General features: G+C 41.9%; 1 protein-coding gene across 1 annotated transcript in view; it reads left to right on the top strand.

Moving 5' to 3' along the window:
* Positions 1 to 8,132: 8,132 nt before the first annotated feature.
* NPSR1 (neuropeptide S receptor 1) overlaps positions 8,133 to 24,385 on the top strand; it is a 52,700-nt gene continuing 36,447 nt past the window's right edge. The window contains exons 1-2 of the mRNA XM_061465058.1: positions 8,133 to 8,655; positions 18,745 to 18,877. Coding sequence (XP_061321042.1) covers positions 8,509 to 8,655; positions 18,745 to 18,877 — 280 coding nt within the window. The 5' untranslated portion in view covers positions 8,133 to 8,508. The remainder of the gene's footprint in view (positions 8,656 to 18,744; positions 18,878 to 24,385) is intronic.

Raw genomic sequence — 24,385 nt, 5'->3', positions numbered from 1 at the left:
ATCATCAGTTTACATGCTTGGGCACAACCTGTGAGCTGAACAGAGTTGAACTCATTTATTTCCACGAAGATCTGGCATTGCCTGTCCATAACTTATTGCAAATAGAGCAGTCGTCCTTGGCTAGATAGCAAAGGCTGCCAAGGTATAACGTGATCAATTGGGTGATTGTACCCATTCTGAAAGCAGCAAAATACTCACATTTCTCTGAGCATTTGTATCATAATACTCCCATTTACAGTGGAGAGCAAAGAGTCATTAGCAAAAGATACCCAAATCATTCTGCACATCTTATTAAAATGATGAAGGTCTAAGAGACACAAAAGCCTATGAAATTTTGAGGATATAAAAATACTGGTCTAAGTTGATTTGCGAGTTACAATTTGCCCCATGTTCAGTCACTAGGGAACACTTACATCAAGTGTATCCAAACCTTTATGTCAGTTGATAAAGTTTGTGGGTTTATTTAGACAGTACCATTTCTTTGAACTGTCCTTTCTGTTTCCAAGTCACCATGTGCAGCAGCCCTGTTACACTTCTCTTTCTACATTGGATTGGTTTTATTTCTGCAGAAATTGAAATTAGTGCATTTCCCCATTTTTAATAAAAAATGGGGTTCATAATGTAATCAGGAACATTAATGTACTGCCTTTGGTAGTCTAAAGAATCCCAAAAAACATCCAAAGAAGTATGCCTGAAAAATGTGTTAGCAAAAGATGATGGTATTTTGTAAATGAAGTTTAGGATCACACCAGGCTAATTTAAATCTATAATCTAGGCTAGGAAGAGCTTCTTTGCAGGAGACTATTTTTCTGTATTATCTGTCTAACACGAAAAATAAAAGTTATTGTGTACAGTGTACCAGCCCTGGATTGCTGCTCTGGCCAACGTATGTTATTAAGCACTCTGCTCATGGCAGTATGCAGCAACATATCAGCATGAACAAAAGAATAAAGACTTTATTCACATGAGCTCCCTGATGAAGCTGAGACAGTTTCTTCTATATTTCTTCCCTTCTCTCTGCTCCCTCTCTCTTTTCCCTGCTCTATAATCCAGTGAATGCAAAGTAAATGGTGGCACAAAGCTGCTGGGATGTGAATAACTCATCCCTCTTACCTCCTGACAACATACATCGTTGTCCTTTAGAGAAATGACCTGGGACACAATTGCATATTGTGGCCAGTATTATCTTCTGATCCCCTATACCAGTTCTGACTTGGGATACATTTCACCTGCTAACATTTTCGGGTATGGTTTGGGTATTTTTTCCCCCTTTGTGTCTGCGCACAGCTTTTGAAGGAGAGAGCAGTGTGTGAAGTGTATCTTTCCCTGGAGATCCTAAAAACTGAACTTCAATAACTGAGGAAGTTACACTATTCAAACTTTCTTCAGGTGCCTGTTAGTGGTAGCAGTGGAGTACATTTATTTTACTCTACCTTAGGCTTTATTAAAAGGAAATTGGATGTAACTTGTCCCTCTTCTGCACAGTGGCTTTCTTTATTTCTCTGTATTTGTGTCTGTTTGCAGGCAGTCAGAAGCACGCCTGCTACTGCAAAGGATTTTTCCTCTAGCCCCATATAATTTCTTCAGCCTTTTTATAAGTGGAATTAAGCCAGAGAGCAGTTAGAATTCAACTGACTGCTTCTATATTTAATAAATAATAACCCTGCCATGAAATTGTAATTGGCAATAAAAAGTCCTGCAATTCATCTAACAGCTTTCCACCTCCGTTGTAAATCCATACTTCCACTCCGCTGCTCGTCGCCGAAAGACAGAGTGTATTCATCACTTCAGATACAAGTTCCTCCATAGAAAAGGAGAACTGGGATGCAGGCATTTTAAATTCTCCCTTCCCACGCTTCCTTTCATTCTCCTGCTTCCTTGTGGGCACAGAATTCCTCCTTTTATTTTTCACCTACATTTTGGTTTGTGATGTTTTTTCCCCAAGCTTTTAGTGTTGATGGATTTGACTAATTTTTTTCTGGATCACCCTCTTTCTGTAGCATCTGTAGTACCATTTGATTGGAGACTAGTGCTGGCAATATAGTCTTAAGACATGTTCTAATTTGCCATGTTTTTAACTTTAATTTTAAACTTTACCTACATTTGTATTTTTTAGACTCTTCTGCCCAACTCATAGCAGAAGTTCAGTTCACTGTGAACAGCCCAATTATTGTGTGTGTTTACCTTCACCTGCTTTGCAAAGGAGGCTCAGCACAATTTTTGCTCACTGCTGATTTCATCAGCTCAGATTCAGCACTCATGGGCCATAGTGTTACAAGGTCATAACCGTCTTTCAACACAGGATTAGGTCCCTGTTTATAGAGGGTTTGTCAAAAATCATAGTTGAATGCTTAGCTAACTCCAAGTGCTCTGTGTGCCCGGAGTGGGGGATAAATACTCAATACACAGACAACAGAATCCATGAGGATGAGGAGTTGCAGCCAGAAGGTTGTGAGTTTCTTTCACACCTTCACTTTACAAAGCTCTTCCTTATGGGAAGGGAAATCATGTGGCCAGGTCCAGAAAGGGAATTTGCAGAGGAGCATGGAACTCAGTATCTTCCCTGAACCCCAAGCCTGTGTCTTAGCCATTGAGTTATTCTTCATGCCCTGCAGAGGAAGAGAGGTTTATCAGCTCCAGGTATCCTCTGCACACTAACAAGGGAGAAACTCCTAAATCAGTGAAGGCTTGAATGGAAATAATGCAAATGACATTTTGTCTGCAGCCACCAGAGTTAACAGACAGTGGGATAAGGTATGGGGGGAGAAGAGTATTTCTCTCCCAAAGCAAATATGACGTGATACCCACACACTGTAGTCTAAGATGGACTAACAGTTGGTTAGGACAGGACAGGACAGGAAAGGACAGGACAGGAAAGGACAGGACAGTTACATTTGGAAGGGACCTACAATGACAGCCCAGAAAGCCAACCATATCCTGGGCTGCATCAAAAGGAGCGTGACCAGCAGGTCAAAGGAGGTGATCCTGCCCCTCTACTCTGCTCTTGTGAGACCTCACCTGGAGTATTGTGTGCAGTTCTGGTGTCCTCAACATAAAAAGGACATGGAACTGTTGGAACAAGTCCAGAGAAGGGCCACAAGGATGATCAGGGGACTGGAGCACCTCCCGTATGAAGACGGGCTGAGGAAGTTGGGGCTGTTCAGCCTGGAGAAGAGAAGGCTGCGTGGAAACCTCATAGCAGCCTTCCAGTATCTGAAGGGGGCCTATAGGGATGCTGGGGAGGGACTCTTCATTAGGGACTGTAGTGATAGGACAAGGGGCAACGGGTTAAAACTTAAACAGGGGAAGTTTAGGTTGGATATAAGAAGGAAATTCTTTCCTGTTAGGGTGGTGAGGCACTGGAATGGGTTGCCCAGGGAGGCTGTGAATGCTCCATCCCTGGCAGCGTTCAAGACCAGGTTGGACGAGGCCCTGGGTGATATGATTTAGCGTAAGGTATCCCTGCCCACGGCAGGGGGTTGGAACTTGATGATCTTAAGGTCCTTTCCAACCCTAACAATTCTATGATTCTATGATCCTCTAGCCCAGATGCCTGTTAAATTGGTTTTAGTTGAATCAAACATGTGCAAAGGGGAGAAAAATGCCTTTAAGCAACAATATGAAAACTGCATTGAAAAGAATTCCTATTTATATATGTTAAAGGCAATATCTGTCAGTGCTGGCTGTTTAAAACACTGCAAGAAGGTAGCTTGTGGGAACACTGAACCCAGTTTTCCTCCAGTGACTTTCCTGCACTGTGTGAAACAGGGCTGTGGTGCTGCTGAGGCTCTGGTTTGTAGCTCAGAAGTCTATATAAATGAACAACAAGTTGCTGATGCAAGCTGTAAATAAAATGGGAACTAATACCTCTGTCTGCACAGCCTCCACACACACACACACCCCCCCCCCCCCAATGTGCATTAGTGTTCACTGTAGTTAACTGAGACCTTAAGCAGAGGGAGGAGGACAGGACATCCATATGGCTGGTGTTTTGTTCTCTGTGGTTGCCCTGTTAATGGGCATATGGTCTGCTGGGCAATGCAGCCGGGTGGGCTGGCTGTGTGCCCGATAGATGTGGTGGGAGCCTGACAGGGCTCACCTGAAGCCACCTTTCCCATTTGGCAGCAGAGCTTTCCAGCTGCAGCTCTTTGAGAAGGGCAGACGGTGCCTTGGCATTTGGAAGTGGAAAGTTTTGAAGGGAAAATCTTTCTGGTGCCGATGTGAGCTGTGAATTTATTCTGCCCATCTACAGGCATCCCTACGCGTAACTACTTGCCAGGACCTAATGGATGCCATGCATGTTGGCCACCTGCTCAGCTCCTTTAAAGCAGAAATACTCCAAGTGACTATGTTGACTGCCTCAGTGTTTTATAGGAATGTATGTTTATCAGGCATCTGTTTCATTTCATGGGGCTTGGCTCTTTATTCCCTAAAGCTACTTGCAATTCCAGTCACTGAACAGGAAGCAATCCTCCTCTGCAACAGACTGAATGAATGGAGAATCAGGCCCTTGAAGTACATGGTTTTCTTGATGGTTCTATTGAGGGGAGCAGAGCAAAGGGATTTGAAATTTCAGGGTTTCTGACAGTTCCACTAAGGCAATGTTCATATTTAATAGCATTCCTCTACTTGTTTTCATCTGCTTGCTCCTTTTCAAAAAGAATTCCTTAAGGATTGCTTATTCTTCTGCAAGAGTTTCTTAGCAAAAAACAGATAAATTGTTGTGTATCCTTTTTGTAAAATGGACCAATTTGAATTGACTATAAACAGCAGCAAAGATAGGAAAAAAGTCCTTCTTTTTAACTTATCTATGGAAGAGAAACAACGCGCTCATATTTTCTCGTTCCTATGATAAAAATGTTCTGTCTTTTCTCTGATTCTGGTGCTTTACTATAGGTGAAGTCTAGATTTTTGAGAGAGATCTGATCCAAAACGTTAATTAAGATGAAGAAGTCATTTGCTGGCAGTTTGGGGATCTGTTTCAAAGCTGGATAGCCAGCAATGGGTCAGAGATCAAGGCTGGAGCCCAGCAGAGAGCAGTCATCTCATTCAGTGATGCTTTCAATGTTTCAAAATGGAGTTTGTTCTGATTCAGGGTGAAAATCAAGCACACATTTCTGAGCTCCAGCTGCCAGCCTCTAACTCCAGAATTCAGGAATTTGAAGAACTAACAAATGGAACGGGCTGTGGCATGAGATGACCCCATGTGGTGCAGCTGAGACAGTCACAGGTTGAGTCTTTGCAGATTCACACATTCCTAAGGACCAGCTGAGGCTGGCAGTGTCAGCACGCTGTGCCAGGCTCCCAGGCGGCACCTCTCTATCTTGCTTTGGGATACAGATCCTGAAGTAAAGAGCTTGGGAATGAGGTTGAAACCAGCTTCTGAAATCTTGCTGTGTTCTCTGACTCTTCAAATCCTAAGGTACAGCCTCTTCATTCAGAAAGGTGGAGAATGGGAATCTAGTAACTGTATATTTATCTCACAAAAGAACATTGCTATTTCAAGTCTTTGAAGACTGAGAAACTTGATGTTGTCTCCTCCTGGAGGGGCTAAGAAGTATGTCTACATGTGAGCACAAATGTGGTGGGGGAATAGTTACATCCTAGCTAAGGTATGTATGGAGCACCCTGCATTGCACACAGCTGTGGTCTCTAAGAATCAGAAACCCAGGTGACTCTTCGAACCTTCTGCCCAGGCTCTGGGGCCACTTGCAGTCTTGGTTGGTTCCAGCTCTGGGGGCAGCACTTCACTCTGTGTATTTCCTACCTATGCTGAGCAGATCCATGCCCCTCCAGAGGCACAGTACCGAAGGAAAACAACATGTGTGCTAAGCAGCTTGTAAGTGAAGGAAGATGAGCTTACGTGAGACGGCAGGAACTGTGTCATTAGTGTGTAATTTCTGCTCCATCCTTGCTCAGTGGGGATGCGGGAACAGAGCTCTCCAGTGGTCCTGAGCTGCCAGAGTTGGCAGCTGAGCTCCACTGCTCTGCCCCAGATGTTCAGCTCCTGGGGAGAAGGACTATGCATTGGGAAGAACAAACTGACATCCCTTTTCCTAAGCCAGCATTTATAAATTCGGATAAGCATGGATTTTAACAGAAAAACAATTAACTTGCTGTCTTTTAGAAGTAAGGAATATCTCATTCTTTTTCTTCCTGCAGTCCAATAGCATTCTTTCTTCTTTTTACTGAATATGATTGTGCTCAACTACTCCAGGGTGCAGGAAACTCCAAACAGCAAAAATCCATTTTGTTTTTCTAATTTTGCCCCAATAACAAAGAGAAATCTGCTATAAATTCTCTGTTAAAAATAATGCAGACTTGAGCACATCTGTCCATTTGTGCCTAATCTTTTAAACAATTAGACACATCAAAGCATTTAGATTTGCTGACTTTTGCAAATTATCATCATCATCATGTACAACAAATAGTGCCACATGACATTTTCTATCAGGGAAGATAAAATAAGGAAGTGCACAGCATAGAAGGGACTATGTATTCCTGCACAGTCCCTCCTACTCCTGCTGCTGGGTTTTGGAGAGCAATGTGGCTGTGATTGCGCACCCCTGCCTGCCATGAAGTGTCCACTCTGTCCTGTTCAAAACGACCCATCTCCACCTATTGTGTTTCACAGCTGCTGTGCAGGAAAGACCAGTCTCTGCATGAGGAATTTCATGTTTAAATAGTTAAAATCAGTATTTGTACTTGATCTTCAAAGACTTTGACTCATTGCTCCTTTTTCCCAGGAATACCTGCCTTCATCTGTCTCATCCTATCAGTCTTCTGGTTTCTACAGTTGAACATGGTTTCCTCTTTTTGTCAGTCAGGAAAATCATGCCACTGTGGGGCGATACAAGATGTGTGTTGCAGGACACATGGAGGATATCAGTTTTGTTGCATTCCAGCTTTCACTGTAGCCATTTACAGTCTCAGGTTTTCTGGTCTTTTGGTAAGGCTTTATTTAAGAAAATTAAATTTGTTGAGACCAACATAAAGGGAATGTCAAATGAAATGGCATCTAAAACAAGTCCTCTCCATTCCTCTTCCAAATAACCCACTCTTTTTGCTTAAAGAGTATTCTTAAAATGGCTTAATCTTTCCTACTTCTGAAGCATGCTTATGCTCTGGTGCAATGCTAAAGTGTGAGTTGAAAAAAAGACATCCCAAAAGGTTAAGAAAACAGCATCAAATTTTATCACACGTATTTTACACATGACAAATATTACACATTTTCTCATATTACACATTAGGAAAAAAATAGTCTTAGACTAATAATTTGAGAGCATTTTATATTAAAGCAGCGAGAAGACTCCATTTCTCTCTCTGTAAAACTGTATCAATCTCTTCACCACTGAAAGTTCTTGGAGACTTTGCAACATCCTGGCTGATGAAAACAACAGTCAGCTGTGAGAATCAATCAGCTATTCCTTCCTAGAGGATTGCTGATTGATCTCCCTTCCTAGAGGAATTGCTAGGATTTGATCTTGACTTTTATAGGCTCTTTAGATTCAATCATTAAAGTCTTTTTTTTTGCCATTAATTTCAGAGGTATTCAAACAATTTGCTTATCCATCAAATCCATGCCTCTCCAGCTTAGAGACAAGAATGTTGTGCAGGATATGTGTGAAATGCTTTGGACAAGCCCAGGTAGATGACATCAGTCACTCTTCCCTTATCCACCAGTGCTGTAACCCTGTCATAGAGGGCCACCAAATTTGTCAGGCACTGTTTGCCTTTAGTTGAAGCCGTACTGGCTGTCACCAAGCACCTTCTTATTTTCCGTGTGTGTTAGCATAGTTTCCAGAAGGATCTGCTCCATGATCTTCCCAGACACTGAGGTGAGACCGACTGGTCTGTAGGTCCCCAGGTTCCTCTCTTTGCAAAGGTAAGTGTGAAGGCCTATTTGTGATATTTTTTCTTGGTAAAGACACCTTTGCAAGTCAGATAGATAGACACTGTTAGAAACTGTGATATCTGAAGTCTAAAAGCCTAATAGGGTTTTGCTAACACAGGTGCTTGTATATGGATATATCATAATCCTGCAGGTAATCAACATCAAAGTGGGCTGAGCCAGGGTAAGTAACCAAAGTTGCTAGTGGAATAGCCAGGCTCCTGAACTTAAAGCAGGGAGGATGTCCATGCTCTCCCAGGTGTGCCTGACTCCAGAGCTGATAACCTGGGATGCAAAGCAATCCAGAGTCCATAAGACACATGGCTGGATCCGTGTGTGCTCGGTTTCTTACTGGCTGCTGCTCCTGCAGCATGTAGGAGCATGTGGAGGGCTGTCGTCAGAGTTGTACTGAAGGAAAGCTCAAAGGGACAATGACAGCTTGGCTTTTCTGTTTTTTTTTTTAACTCTATCACTCAGCTGCACTGAAGCCTGACACCTCTGGCAACCAGTGGTGAAGCAGTGAGAAGCTGGTTTTGTTGCTGCTCTTTACGAGAGAAGCCTGGCTGCATTAACTCTTAGGGAGACAAGCACCTAGACATCTCGAACAAAACACAGTGATGGAGGTCGGCTCCACAGAAGCCAGCAGCAGCTCCCAGGGAAGCACCGGCTGGCTGGATCTCACCCTTGTCACCTGCACTGAAACGGTGACTTTCACTGAAGTGGTGGCAGAAGAGGAGTGGGGATCCTTTTACTATTCTTTTAAGGTATCCTTTTAAAGTGTGCATTACTTTACTCACATGTTACCAGATCTAGTGCTTTTTCAGCACCCCTGCGGGGAGGCAACTGAGATTATTGAACTTTCTTGCCTAGATATTGGTGTTTCCCCCCCTGCAAAGACAGCTGGCAGCATGTGTGAGGCTTTTATTGAAAAACAAAACAGTTGTAGGAATTGGAGTTCAGAGTTTCAGGTCTCAGTCAATTGCATCCCCTTCCAAGAGGGGACGATGCTGTTTTTCTGTAGAGGTGTTTTAACTATACATGCATCTTTAATCAAAGCTTGTCTTAGTTTGACACATCCTTTATGTCATTTCTTATAGCCATCATCTTGACATAAGGGATTTCTTTTCCATTTTCCAGCTGCAACAAACACTACACAGGTGAGAGGGGTTTGTGTTGGTTTGGGGGCTTTTTAATCACAGAGGACAAGCTCTAATTAATTGGTTGGTTTGTTTTTAACTTGAGCAGGGGATGCAGAGTCTCTGTAATGCTGCTGCTAAGAATGCACTAGATGAATCATTTAGTAGTGAATGCTGTTGAATGACATGGGAAGTGTATTCACTCATCTCCGAAAACAAACATCACCCCCTGCAATATGGGAATATAGGGAAAAGAGGTGCTGAAATTCATCTTTCTTTCAGATTCCTGTGCCTGTTGTCAATTCTATTAAGCAATGAATTAGGAAATTATTAATTAATTAAATTGTTCATGCTGTGTGCCATGAGTCACTTTACTGTTGTGCCACATTGTGCAAGTTAAGTTGAAGTTACTACAAAGTCTGACAAGCTGTACCCTGCCATTCATTCTGGAGCTCAGGCCCAAAGACATCACTTCCAACTGGAAAGATACAGGCACTTAGCTCATTTGACAATATGTTAGGTAAAAGGGTGTATGTTCAGAAGCAGTTTTGATTTCTGTGAGATTGTTCATGCTCTGACACAATGCAGGAATTACAACAGGTTTCCATACCTGTTGAGGAAAAACTTCAGCAGTAGCTCTACAATTAATTAATGGGGGCCTCTTTTAACATATCACTGATACATTTTTTCCTTGATAAGACAGTATTTTCTTATCTAGGATTTCAAGGATGAAAATTCCTTTTTCCCCCTCTTTTTTTCCTCTCCATGTTAGACTCCTCAAATGCTCTTGATTGATAAAAATCAGAAATGACAAGCAAAATATTTTTAACAACTTTATCTCTTTTGTTCTTTCCAAAGTTTAGTGCTGTGAAACTGAACAATGTCATGGGAGCAGTATTTTATAATGGTAAAAGTGACAATTAATTCTGATTAGAAAGTCCCCAGGCAGAAAAATGCTCCTTAATAAGGGAGATTGAGTAAATTACAATAATTAGGAAACCATGGATAATCATGCATGCTCATCCATTGCTAAAGGAAACTTGATTTTGTTAGCTGAGAGCTTCTCATTAGGCTTGGACTCCTCTGTCGGAAATCTATCTATCTCTGGCACACATAGCATGAACTTTGCGAGGAGGTTCACTGATTTCACATCAATTACTAGCTGTTAATAGGCATGGCAATATTTTGACTCTGGAGACAAGTGACAGCTGGTGCTGCTGCAGGAAAGCAGGGATAAAGCACCTGCTCTGATGGTGGTGGTGCAGGGAAGACAGGGCTCCCTGCCAGCAATCTCAGTGCTCTGTAAAAGCTTCACGTGTAGAAGGTGCTGCTCATACCTGCTGACTCAGTTGGCTGTCCTCCACCAGCGCTGCCCACATTGTGTCTGTTTCCTTGCAACCTCCAGTGAGCCAAGGAACATCTTCTTCACAAGGATCTGGTTAAGCAGCTAAAGTAATAAAAGTTTCAACTTGGAATAGGCTGAATGGGTTAAAAACCAGAGCTCAGTGCTCAAAATGTAGCTACAAAAGGGGGTTTTGGTCTTTTACTGGGATTTTCAAACACACTGTAGCCCATGGTTGACAGTAAAGGCAGGCTGGGTGAATGGCCACAGCAAAGGTTGACCCCAGTGCCTGCTTGTCAGGAAGCAGGCAGGACATACAAGATATTTCTGCTTGTGACCTGTCTTACCAAAGCTGTTGTAGGAAAACATGATTCAAGCTGCTAAGTGACAACAAGGGAGTGATGCTCACCCGGTATCTGGAGCAGTTCCTGTGTTAATGACTAACAATTTTTCCCAATGACAGCTACACAGTGTGTATCTCGCACTGCTTGAACTATGGGAGCATGCACTGTTTCTTCTTCTCCTCCCATGCTTCAGAAAGACACAAGGAAGAAATAAGACAGGACACATATAGGGAAGAATTTCTTCCCTGTGAGGGTGTTGAGGTGCTGGCACAGGGTGCCCAGAGAAGCTGTGGCTGCCCCATCACTGGCAGCGTTCAAGGCCAGGTTGGACACAGGGGCTTGGAGCAAGCTGCTCTAGTGGAACGTGTCCCTGCCCATGGCAGGGGGGTGGAACTGGATGAGCTTTCCCACACTGTGAGTGCTTCTCTGCTTCCTCTCTCAGAAGCATTTTTCTGTCTACTCCTGTTCATAGCTTAACAACTAAATCCGCACTGCTTCAGATTAGAAAGCATTTTGTCCGTTCAGTTTGATTTCTTCTCTTTATTAATTTTGGCTGGGAGATGGAGCATTTCATCCACTTGGAAGATTGCACAATTCCCTTCTGATAGTCATTACCAGAGCTCCTTGGCCAGCTGCTCACCGAGTCTTCACCTGTAAGTCTGCTTTGGGGACACAGCCATGTGTGCGAGCTAGGCTGGCTCTTGGCATGAAGAGTTGCAGCCTTTGGGGCAGGACTGGGTGCATCCACACATCACTGAGTATGGAAGAGGAGCTGGTGCATGGCAAAGGCGCTGCCTCATCCCCATCTTCCTTATACACATCATATATATTCATGTCTTGCAGCTGTGTTATGGCAAATGCTCCCTGAAACCTACCGTATTTCTTTCCGGGTGCCTGTACATGAGGCATCCAGGTAGGTCACTGTCTTAAACCACAAGAAGTCCTGTTGGCTGAGTCAGCACCAAATTCAGAACAGATGTGCAAAGGGGTATTAACTACAGCTCCAACCTTCCAGGCCAAAGGAGAGTTCATTGCATCCCTTTACAACCTCTTCCGTAAGAATTTAGTCTATGTGTAAAAGGGCTTTAAGAAGAGTGTCAACTACCATCTGCCAAAAACAGTAACCTGAAAAGAACAGAGATCCTCTGAACACATGTGGCCTTCCTCTGCTTTAGGACCTTCTTAACTCTACAAATCTGACAAAGTGCAGACCAGAAACCTGCCTGGAGAGAAGTTAAAATCTCAGAATAGGTTTGTGCTGGTTGGCCACAGGGTTGGGAAGCTTCATCAGGCCTGAAGGAGGCATCTCCACTTGCCAGGCCCCCAACAGACCCAAAGCTTCCCCAATGGTAGGAGCATGTGCTCCCCTCAGAGGGGATTGAGTGGAAGTCATATCTTTTTTTAAGGGGTGTGCTGAGAAATGGGATGTCCTACTTTTATGCAACAGAGTAAAGGCTGGAGTGCTCAAAGGAGAAAAGTTACAGCCACTGTTTCTTTCTTGGTGGTACTGTTCTCACCATCATCTCCTGCCTCCCAGGAGAGAGGGCTGACTGCTGTCATCCAGTACATTTTCTCATTGTGTTTTCTGATGTGTGGAGCTGAGCCCTCACCTGTGCAGCAGGACACAAAGGTTTTGTAGTTTACACTCAAAGTTGTTTGGGAACCCCATCTCTCCCCTGCCAGGTGGGAATCCCAGCCACTTGTCTACATGTTGACATCCCCCTTCCTCTGGATGCAGAAACCCTGGTCCCTGTGCCATGCAGCATCACCACAGTAGTGATGCTGAAGTGCTAGAGCTCTTAGAAGGAATATTTCCTTAGAAAGGAAAGGAACATCAGTTGCTCAGAAGGAACAAACCAATTGAATCCACCACAACTGGTTTCATATGTATAATCTGAATTCCCATGTTTCAGGAAGGATAGTTTGCCAGTACCACATTGGTAGCACTGCTTACACCTGCATGTTTTAGCCCACATAGCTTAGATACTAAACAGGACTGCTTAGGTATGCCAGAGTAAGCACAAATCAAAGCGCATGTGCTGCTTATCCGTGGAGCCTAATGCTCTTGACAAAGGTCAGGGCTTACCATCTCCAGCAAAGGGCTGAGGAGACCAGCTTGTGGAGACAAGGTTTGCATAGACTTGTTTTATAAGACTGCCAGGTATCAAGGATTTGGCTCCAGGTGCCCTCAGAGCCTGTTTAAGTCAGAATCTGATGTTCATCCAAATGCAGGAGCCTCTTTACCTCCTGGAAAGCATTTACCCATGCTATTGCTTATTCTGATTTTCAAGCAAACCTCAGAAAGAATCCCATCATTGAATACACAGTAGAAAAATAATAATGGGCACTATCAAATTTCTGGAGTAATCTCTGCAAATGCAATCATACCTTTTAGAAAAATAGGCATATCAAATAATTCATAAGTAACTTTGCAGTCTTTCAGTGGGGGGGAGAGGAGAAGAATTACATCTACACAAATAAGGTGTCAGGAACTCCTGAACACAGCCTCTGCAATGTAATGACTGTTGCTATTCCTAAGATGCTGTGCTGAGAATGTAATAGCTGATCTCCGTGTGACACTGCTGCTGCAGTGTTGGCTAGGCTGGCTTCATCTAGTAGTTTAAATGCAACACAGAAGTGATCTGGCTGCGTGACAGCCCGGCAGCTCTGAGCCAACTGATTCGGGTAGTATTATACTAGCAACCCTCAAACTTCTGACTCCATGGTCCACACAGCCTCAGGGTTTGTGTCTGTCTGCCTCTCCTACATAAATATGCCTAGTAAGGATGAATGTCTCCATTTTTTTGAGATGTTTTAATTGTACAGATTAGCTATACTTAACCATTTTACCTCTTTTCATGATTAAACCAGCATTTGACAGTTTCGAAAGAGCTATCCATCTAATTATGCATGGACCATTGAGTGACCTAATATTATCTCTTCAAGTTGAAAATGTTCAAGTAAAAAGTAGAAAGGTACACCATGAAAAATGTATCCACCACAACTACAGGTGCAATAGCATTACATACAAAAGCTCAGGCAAAACTGCATCTCAAGTTCAGCAGAATAGAAAACGTCAGCTGGAGTCCCTTCCAGCTGTGCCTTTCTTCCAACCATAAAGACCCATGGGGAAGTGACTGTTGCCAGCACCTCTGACACGATGTGAAGGCCACATGTGGCAATGTATCCTAGAATGACCTGTAGCCATGTGCTGGGAGGATAACACAGCCAGTGTGAGAAAGTACCTCAGTAAGTCAGCGTCTGTGCAGGAGGTATGAAAGCTATCAATCTGACATGGCTGGTGCCATTGAAATGGGAAAGCATCAGTCCCAGAGATAAACCTGGAGCTGAACTAGTATTTATGCACTTTGAATCAGGCTCAATTCCTATTAGCAACTGCTCTGATATCAGGCAAAGGCTTCTGCACCTGAAAACCTGAGCAAAAGCACCTCTAAAGGGGTGGGCTATCTGTTATAATCCCATTCCACAGCTGCAGCTGATGCCCCCAACAGAGGGGATACATAATGTAAGAAATGAGTGAGCAAGGGAGCTATATGGGGAGAACAGGAAGGAGGGATGGCATCGTGGCCCCAGAATACAACCCAATGGCTCTGAAAGATATAACTATGGTCTTGATTAAAGCTGCTTTCAGGGATGATCATTGTCACAAATATAAAGCCTCTTGCTAGACTTAGCCTGGATTCAGAAATTTTGATAGACAAAATAACAGGCCTCTTTCTTCTACAAGCAAAGGAAAATGTACACATTCATCAGACAAGTTTTCTGGCTTATATTTTACCCACGAAGAGTCTTGCTTCATTGACTAAAGCTAGTTTTAATCTTAAAGCAAATTAGCAAAACATGAGTATGTGCTCGAGAAGTCAAGCACTTCCATGCTCCAAACGCAGCAGCCTTGTGGAATAGCAATGCATGCAATGGTTGTAGTCAAGCCAAAGAAATCCTTTTGACTTTGATTTGTTCTGTAACCTTAATTAAGTCACCAGCATCTTTAATTTTTCTATTCTAAACGAACTGATGTATGAGACTAGTCTCTCTCATGGCATTCTTATGTAATGTAGTTAGCAATGCCCATTGCAAAAGTAGCCCTTGCTCAAAGCTTCTATGCAGGGGTTTGGGAGATGTTATTAGTTTGCTTTTTATCCAAAATGCCTCGGATGTCTGTGCAATGTTACTAAAAAATGGGTTTTTTGTAAATCACCTTGCTGAGGATTGTTACTAAAAGGATTTTTGTTTAATGGACAAACAAGACATGAAATGAAACACTTCTATGTCAAGCTACCTTGAGATGCTGAATAAAAGAAAACTATAGTACATGCAGCTGAAGTGAAGTTCAAGGATCAGTCAGCTATCTGTCTAATCTACTAACTATTTTTAAGACCTTCACAGATGGAGTTTTCACTGAATGAATCAATATGTATATATATAATGTATATGTATATAGTATAACTTCAGATGATCAACCAGAATTCTGTGCTGTGCTTTTGGTTACTGATTTTTGGTCAGTCTGCAGTGGATCTGAAGAAGAGACTATTCTTCTTTTTACACAGTCTTTTTGTGTCTTCAAGTTCATATTTTCCTGCAGTCTGCTTTTTGCTAGATTAAGCAGCTTAATTCAGTCAGTTAATTCAGTCTCCTGGATATATCCTCTAGACTGCTGTCAACTTATCGCTCTGTGTCTCTTGAAGCACTGAGCCCAGGAGTGGGTGTAGTAGAGAGGCTGAATACAGTGGAAGGATTAGAGCAGAGGCACACGAGACAGCTGTCAATCTATCTCATGAGGGTAGTTGTCACTCCCATGGTAGGGTGACATTATTAAATCAGGTTCCACTTGTGGGGCATCATGCGTGCTGCATGCAGGGGGCATGTTTGGAAGGCTCGTCTAACTCTGTATGATTACACCCACTGCTCTGTAGAATCCTGCACTTGTCCTTTGTTGAACAGTACCTTGGGGGGTTTTTCAGTGCATGTTTCCAATTCGTCAAGATAATTTTGAATTCTAATTGTAGCCTCTGTGAAGGCCTTTATCACAGTAGATATCCCTTTCATAGCTACAGAAGTTTTCATTCTGCAAGCTAACACAGACTGAGAGAGGCTGCAGTGATTTAAGTGGCCTGTTATTATAACTCCTTAATCCCCAGGAATGAGCTCTTTTGCTTTTCTCTCTAAATGGCAATGACCACAAATAGATTAATAAAAACTTTGGCTTTGTTCTTTTATCTATGGCCTTTAAAACTTACCTCTCCTATATTCATCTTTTGCATCTTTTCAGTTACCTTTGTAATCTGATTTGATTGTATATTCCCATAGAGGCTTAGCACTAAAATTGCTTAACTGTACAGCGCTGCTTTTTAACTTGGCAGGAGGGGATTTAAACTGGCTGTATACGCTGTGCCCCCATGTTAGGGAAACACCCTTCTAGCACAGTCTCTGTTGCTCCAAAGTTATTTCTTCTGTGGGAACTGTAAGAAGTTTTGAGCATCAGATCCTTGTTCTGTTTGTACCCATATCAGTATAATACAGGAATACAGAGTTTCTTCAAGAAAATACTCTCCTGATTTTACACCAGAGACGATGAGAACAAGTTCTGCTCCTCAGTTGTCTTCATATGTTAAAGATTTTTTATGAAATAGAAAAAAACCCTGAACCCTGAGGAAAGGCCACTGATTTCAAGGACAAAAGTGATGTGAAATCACGTTTTTTAATTGCCTTCTAAAAAGACATTTCCTTCCAACTCCTGTACAAAGCAAAGCATCCCCATAAAAATAGCTCCACATGTCTCAGCCACATATTTGATAGGGAAATTGTTTCCAAGAAATTCAATAGATTTTCAGACATTCAAAAAAGGTGGAGGTTTGGGGTTTTTTTTTTGTCTAAAGGTTAAGTATCCAGCCCACACAAGTTGTCTTATCTAGGTCGTTCTATAATCAGTGGAGACAGGACATCCTAAGGCAGGTGAGACGAATGGTGACTCATCTCTGAGACACTGTTATTATCTAGACTACGGGATGGCAACTTAGAGCAGTTCTCTTTCTTTAGAGCTTTGCAGTTAGGTGACATGACCCAAACAGCAGATTATGCCGGCAAAAGTTGTCATGCTGGGAAAAGTGAAACAATCTAAACACAGCCTTCATTGCATGCTTAAACTAATCTCTGGGTTTAGGCACAGAATGCAGCCTTGAATTGCTCATACACCAGGTTTTGTCTTCCCTGCATGCCCACATAACCCACAGGGTAGTGTGGCTACCTGGAACAAAGCTGAGGCTGGTTCCCATAGGTGGCTCCCCATCAGAGAAGGGACCATGACTGCTGGCCAGGATGCTGCTAAGAGCTGAGAAGGCACTAAAGCCCATAGTAGAGCAAGAATTCCTTGCTCCTCCTCCTTTCGCTCCATTTCACCTTCCCTTCCTGCACTCGCAGCTGAGCCATTTTCTCTTTTCTCACACATGAGAAAGTTATGGGTTAGTGGCTGCCAAATACTTTTAATGAGTGCTCTCCCCTCTTTCTGCTCCATCATCAGCCCAGTCAGGTAGGCATGGGTCTCACCAACAGCCTCATAATGATGCCCTGGGGTCACTTCTGTAAGGCCAGCAGTGGAGATCCCTCTTTAACTGCAGCCCTTGCCCATCTTCTCCATTTTTCACTAGCTCCCACATTATGGGTTTGGTGTCAGGAACTGGAAGATCCCAAACAACTGCATTGACATAATCCAAAACTCTTCCCAGTTTCTAGGATGTGAGTCCAGGCAACCAATACATCTGAAGCATTGGAAAGCCACAAGAAGGTAGAACAGGGCCTGAAGGCTCCGCTATATTTCACTCACGCAGGGGTCTGATCAGGAGCAGCTGGTTCTGGGATAAGGGTCCCTTATGGAAATTTTTAACTTTAGTAACTATCAGTTCTGCTGAGACAGATAAGTATTTTTTCTCTCTTCAGTGCTAGTAATAATGAATATATTATTGCTGCTGGATACATAAAGATTTTTATTTCCTCCTGAGTTTTTCTGCTTTACATCCTTCAAACCCCTTACTGTGAAAAATACACTCTTCTCTACTTGTCTTCACAGAAGAGCAGTAGAAACACGTTCCATGCTGCTACATACAGCTTTACAAGGGACAGGGTTTTATAAGTGAGAATTTTACAGAAATGAAGAATATTTTCTCCAAGCTGACCCTAGGTTCACCAGGCTCAGAGCTGGCCGGTTGCTATGGAGAAAACATAAACTTCACACTAGCATGGAGGAGGAAACCTGCAGAGTGGGCACTGGAAAGTGATTATCCTGCATGTAGCAAGGGTTTTGTTAGGCCAAAAGTAGGGAGAAGATTTGGCATGTGGTCACAACACAAGTAAATGCAGATACATACACCCTTGTTCTTGCAGCCTAAGGATCCTGATGCTTTGAGAGCACAAATAGCTTTCCTAATTCCTTTCTTTTCATTGTAGGCAGTACCACTAGGGGACGTTTTGTCATCACGTATTGCTCTCTATACAATTTTCCTTACAGTGGGTCATGCTTGCTTTTCAATCTTGGTGCATATCTAGATCATGGAGTGAATGTTTGAATTTCATAGGGCTCGTGAATGACCCGGACTCACTGGAGCTGGGAAGGAAAGAAGTATTTATTTCCCTCATTTCTCCAAGGGAGCCCATCTATCAATATTCCTTACAGAGTGAGGAAGCTGGTTATTTCACAGCTTGCTGGAGCACCATGAGAAAACAAGGCTGCGTCTCACTTTAGTGTTATGTGCCAAGCACAGATACTGCTAGTGAGTTTGTGGAGATAGAAGTAATATATAGCCACTGCAATCAAAGTGGAATGAATATCACCAGCAGTGAAGCATGTTAAGAATTTGCTGAAAGAAAAAGGATATCTTTTAAACTAAATGCAATCTATTGGCAAAATTCGCATTTCACTCCTCTTTTCCATTCTCATCTCATTTGTCCTAGGATAACTTAGTGGCTCAACCCAAGTCACCTACCAATACACTTTTCTTTCCCTTCTCTTCAATGCAGACGGAGCAGCTGGTGACTCTTTGGATTCTCTTTATTGTCACTATTGCTGGGAATGCCATTGTGCTCTTCTCTACCTGGAGGAGGAAGCGGAAATCTCGAATGACCTTCTTTGTTACACAGTTGGCAATCACAGGTAGTGTATGGAATGGGTTACTATTAAAATGACAAATAAGAAAATGCAAGTTGAGTGGTGAAGAATTCAGTTGTCACCTAATGTCCAGCTGCAGTTTGCCATAAGACAGATGGATGGCTGCTTACCTCAGGGCTCAGTCTGCCTCCCATCTGAAAAGATGTTGCTAGCTGTAGTAGGGTCTGAATCAGATGCAGCAGCTACAGCTCATTGATTTCACTGAATCTTATCTTCCAGTCTGAACATTCATCCACATTTCCCCAGTTGTTGTCATGGAACTGTTTAAATTAAACTATTTTAAAGTTAATCTTTTGTGTTTTTCTACTAAACCCCTTCTAAAGTACTTCATAAGGGTATTTATTGCTCCATCAATTACGCTCTTGCATTGGCAAGTGAAAATTACTTCATCTTGTCTGGTTTAACCAAGTTAGGGAAATATAACAAAGCATAAAGGTGGAAAGCAATGCATTTAGCTTTTTTTTCTGAAAGGGGAAAGGATGCTGGTCCAAGAACTTTGCAGTTTTTAAATGAAATGTAAAACTGTACAGAAACCTGGCTTGTAGAACATCGGTCTCAGCAACTAGGAAAGGAAAAAAGAGCATAAGCAGCACATTGTTTCTCTGTGGCCTTGAATGGGCTAAATCTGTGGGGATTTAAGTTTCCCAAGGGAAAATATGTGCTGTTTCTGTAATGGCGTCCTGCTACTAATCCCGGTTTACGAGAGAGCTGAGTTGTGATTTTTGTGTATGTAAGATATATTCGTATGCTTTCTGTTGATTTTTTTTTTTATTGTTTTTTTTTTTTGGTGAGCTATGGTAGGAATTACAGCACTTTTCCACTATTTCATATGTGATTTCCCATACTCCTTTGACGTCTGTTTTGTATCTATCTGTTTAAACTGGAAAACAAAGGACTGCACACCCCAATTGTAAATATGCATTCTTTGCATGTAAATGAACTCCTGTTCATGGTCTCAGCCATGTCTGCTCAGGAGCTTGTCCTGTTTGAAACACTGCTCTCAGTTGAAACAGTTAGAATAAGTTGTGCAAAGTGATGGAAAGGAACTGTCTCATAACTACAGGTGATGTAAGAATTGTCGCAAGGTGAGGAGGTGAAAGTTTGCAGTGGCTCTTCTGAAGTGTTGGCGGCTGGTTTTCCTGTTTGTCTGTGAGTCACTTGTAATTCACTTTTTATCTTGATTGTGACTATCATGTCACTCCTTTCGTGTACTAGCAATATTATCCATCATGTAAGGCATGTTGATACAGCCTCACAGCACAGTTTGGAAGCACCAATCACAGATCAAGCATTACAGTGTTCACAGGACTCTGAAAATAGACAGTCCCTGCTCAAAGAGCTCCCAGTCCCAGATTGGGATACAGAGGATGATAAAAGGTAGGCAACAAAGCAGTAGTACAGGCAAAGAGAAGAAGAACAACTGAAGCCACAGATGGACACTGTCCACCTTCTGCCTATCATCATCAGCAAGCAGAATACTGGGGGCAACTGTCATAAGAAGGGCTTTGGAAGAGAGAATGGCGGAAAATGATCCCATGTGTCCGTCTGGCACAGAGGGCACAAGGGCTGGGCTTGCTGCCAGAGCAGGGACACAAGTAATACATACACCATCATGGTAATAGAAGATGGGTCCTAATAGGAAGAGCTCAACTAAAGAGCAAAGGGTCTTTTCCTAGTAAGAAAACAAATGTATTTGCTGTAGCAGAGAAAGAACCAGAATAAGGACATGGATGCTCAGAACAAGGAAATAAAACAAGAGCAGACAGAAGTGTCCGTAACAGGATAGCTTAGGAGAAGGCTGGTCCACATGAGGTGTGCTGGAGCGAGGCTACTCCCACTGCTGTGCTGGGTAAACCCTGGGTGGGAGTTTTGATATTTTGGACCCATAGGAAAGGCTGCTTTTTGGATAAGAATGGAGGTGGATAGAGAGCTATTCACTAGGGTTTCAAACACCATCTACATGAAGGGAGGGGAAGGCATTGCAAGTGTGGTTTTGAGGGAGCTGGAATAATCAGTGGCAAAGACAACAAGGCAAATACCCCAGTGGACAACAACTAATGTATGCAGCTGACATTACAATATTGAACAAGCTCCATGTTCCACTCACTGATTCTTCTGACCTTCCTGTTCCTAAAATTATTTCTGACTTTTAAAATCAGAGCTTCAAAGTGCCTGAGATCAACAGTCTTTTCCATTTCATGTTATGGAAATACACGTAAAAAATTCACTTGACATTCACATCTGCAGTGTTAAAAGAGGTAACACCAGCTGGAACAGTAAAGCTTCTCTCAAGCAATGTTGACCTCTTTTGTGATGCAGGAGTCAGAACTTTAATTTATCTTCCTGCACCAAGAGCTCCTGTCAGTATTTTGGCACAAAGAAATTACTTCATTCCTGAAATGGAGTCATTTCACTTTCTTATCTTCAAAAAATATTAATAAGAACAAAGCAATCTGGCAACAGTCATCATCTTTTCACAACAAGTTATGAGGTAGATGTAGAATATTATGAAAACACTGGCTTGTCACATTGCTTTGACATGCCAGGCATATTTAAATCCTACCAACTAAAGCCTAATCTCCTGGCAAACAGTTTCTGCTTAGTCAATATTACTACTTCTATCTATTCTGAGATTCTTAAAGTATTTATTATTTCTGCCCCAGTAGCATAGAGAAGAATAATGGATATAGCTTTATCAATGCAGGCTTTTCAAAGCCATTAAAAAAGTTTCTGTCTATTGATCTGCAGCTTGATATCTGAGTAGTGTCCCAAATTCTCATGCTTCCCACTAATGTAGTACCAAAATGAAATGAAAATACAGCCTTCATGTTAGAATAAACAAGGTATTCAAAGCAAATTGTGCATAATACATGAATAGGAAATGAGCACTGTTGTTCTCCTTGACTGGTTGCCAAGCCAGATGCAGTAGAGATGTAGCTAACTGATTGAGGCTCCTTTCAACACTACCAGAATGGAGTGGTTCAACCCACTCGGCAAATGCAGAGATAAGAATCATACTGATCCCTCCCTACACCATAATTCAGCTTGATGCTCGAGGCTGCAGGGATCTGTAGGAATGTGAGTAACCCCTTCAACTTCAATATGCTTAAAGATGTTGCTGAAGCCTGGATTCAGAATATTTCATGTTAAATATATGCCTATACAATGCCTGTGTCAGTACCACATTTATGTCTAACTCTCAGTTCATGCATAAATCTCTGAAATTATCTGAGTATTAAGCACTAGGAAATCAGCTAAGAGTTAACAGCTGAGTTGAACAATATTACTAATCACTCAGCATCAGCTAATTTAACAAAGAGGAATATTGCCATATTTGCCTTGTGTTCAGTTTGCTTTTGGGAATTTTCCTTTATTGTAAAAATGTTTTTCTTAAAAACAAGCTTATCTGTGAAGACTGAAACTAAAATTCAGTTTCCTACAGATTTCAATCTCCAAGGCAATTTAGTTTCTCAGAAACTGGAAGCTCTGAAGATTACCCTGTGAGGAGGGTATTTCTAAACATCTTTTCCCAAATATATTTTTTTTGAGTTTAGCGCAAGTTATGCTCATGGCAATCTCTCCTGGCAGGAAACCTCTCACATCTTCCCCTACCTGATGTCATTTCACGTAACTTGAGAGTCTTAGTGTCTTTAATATCCTTGCCTTTTGGAGATCAAAGAGTGGGGTCTGGCAGATGGGTGAGTTCTCAGGTGCAGTATTACACTGGAAAGCTTCAAGCAGAATACAGTTGTTTTCAGAAAAGATGGTTTTCCCACATATTTATATCCATTTAGATCACTTCACCCAGATGATCTACCAAATAAATGCCTTCTTAACTCTACTTTTCAAGAGTAAAAGCAGCAGACACGAGCTATACTCAAATACTATTTGAGTAGCATTGGACAAGGAATGTAATTCATTGGTTAAACAGTCCATTCAAACTTATTATTTGACCAATTCAAAAACCAATCAAGAAATATATTAAAAATCTCTGCTAAAAAGTATTTTACTTCTCATTATTCTTCATCAAACTTCAACTGCTGCTGACAGAGGAATGTATTTAAGTTCCTTTTAATGACCAAACATGCATAGCTTATTGAGGTTTTTTTCATAAACAGTAATATCTGGGAAGTTGGAGGTGGAAATATCATGACCGTTAGCTCCGTGACTTTGCCCTATTTCAACACAGAAATCAGTACCTTAAGAATACTGTTAGATTGTGTCCATTGTTAGGGGTAGAAATACCTGTAGGCACTTTACTGCACGCTGAATTTAAGCCATAGGCTGACAGACTTAGTTGGAAATGTATGTTCACTTAGGTATTGCTGTGGCTGTAATGAAGAGAGAACAAAAAAAGATGGTAGCTTACATATAAATAGTAAAAAACAAAAGATGACTTATAAAAGTATTTAGCTACAGTCTATATGGTGATATAAATACCAAACCTTAAGGGATGATTTGAGAATGACATTAAAAAGACAAGGAGGTATTTTTAAAAGTGCCTTTTTATATCACTACCGTATTCTTCACTTGCTACAGACAGCTGGATGATAGGCAGCTTTGGGTTTTAAACAATTTTACACTCATTTTGCTTAGTGTTTAGTAAAAAGTCAATATGCTTGCCACAAGAGGGTTATGTGAGCAAATAGGTGGAATTGGGTCCCGCTAAAGCAAAGAATGATTATTTTCTGTGCTGCTTCTGTCCAGAGAGAGCACGGTTGCAGGGCTAAAACCAGCTGTGCTCAGCCATTGACTTCTGGGGTGACTTTGGTTAATATGACTGAAGGCAGAGTCTACCAACTAATCTACTAATTAAATGGTACTAAATAAGTGCATCAAACTCTACTACTACAACAGCTAAACACAAGCAAACATATTAGAAGTTGTCCTTCCTTTCTTCTTCTTCTCCTCTTGTTTTTTTCCTTACACCAAAACCATTATGGCACTGACTGCCTTAATGTACTGTGCCTGTCTTTCAGTGTTTTTCTTCCTTGCCTCTGTGACTTGAAGGAATGAAGATGACTTGTTACTCCCTGAAATGTACAAAAGCTTAATATAATAACACCATTACCAAAATTAATTGATAATTGTATCTGTTACAGCTTTTCACCTGGAAAATGGAACTTGTAATACTCCTGCATATCAGAGAAATCATACATACGAATTCATCAGTTTTACAAGTACCTTAGACATCACAATGATTATGAGCATTGGAAGTTAATTGCATAGCACCAATTAGCAGCTAACTCAGCAAGTCACCTTAATGGAGGTGGACTGCTGGCAGCCAAAGAGCCCATAGATTTCCCACTTATACTGGAAAACTCACACCTTGCCAGCTGGGTCTTGGCTGGAACCTGCCATCTGCTTTACATAATTGCCCACCCAAGACACAGAAGCCTAATAAGGAATGCTGAACTGAAATAGAGTTTATTTCAACAATTCACAGAAATCCATGGTTTTCTCTCCTTTCCACACCTTCATTTTCTGCTCATG

This window comes from Pezoporus flaviventris, unplaced genomic scaffold (genome assembly GCF_033815535.1).
Source record: "Pezoporus flaviventris isolate CSIRO_AGI_PZ_B2104156 unplaced genomic scaffold, CSIRO_AGI_Pfla_v1 ptg000037l, whole genome shotgun sequence".
In the NCBI taxonomy this organism is placed as follows: domain Eukaryota; kingdom Metazoa; phylum Chordata; class Aves; order Psittaciformes; family Psittacidae; genus Pezoporus; species Pezoporus flaviventris.
Note: the sequence above shows the minus strand (reverse complement) of the source record. Positions and strands in the feature narration are given on the sequence as shown.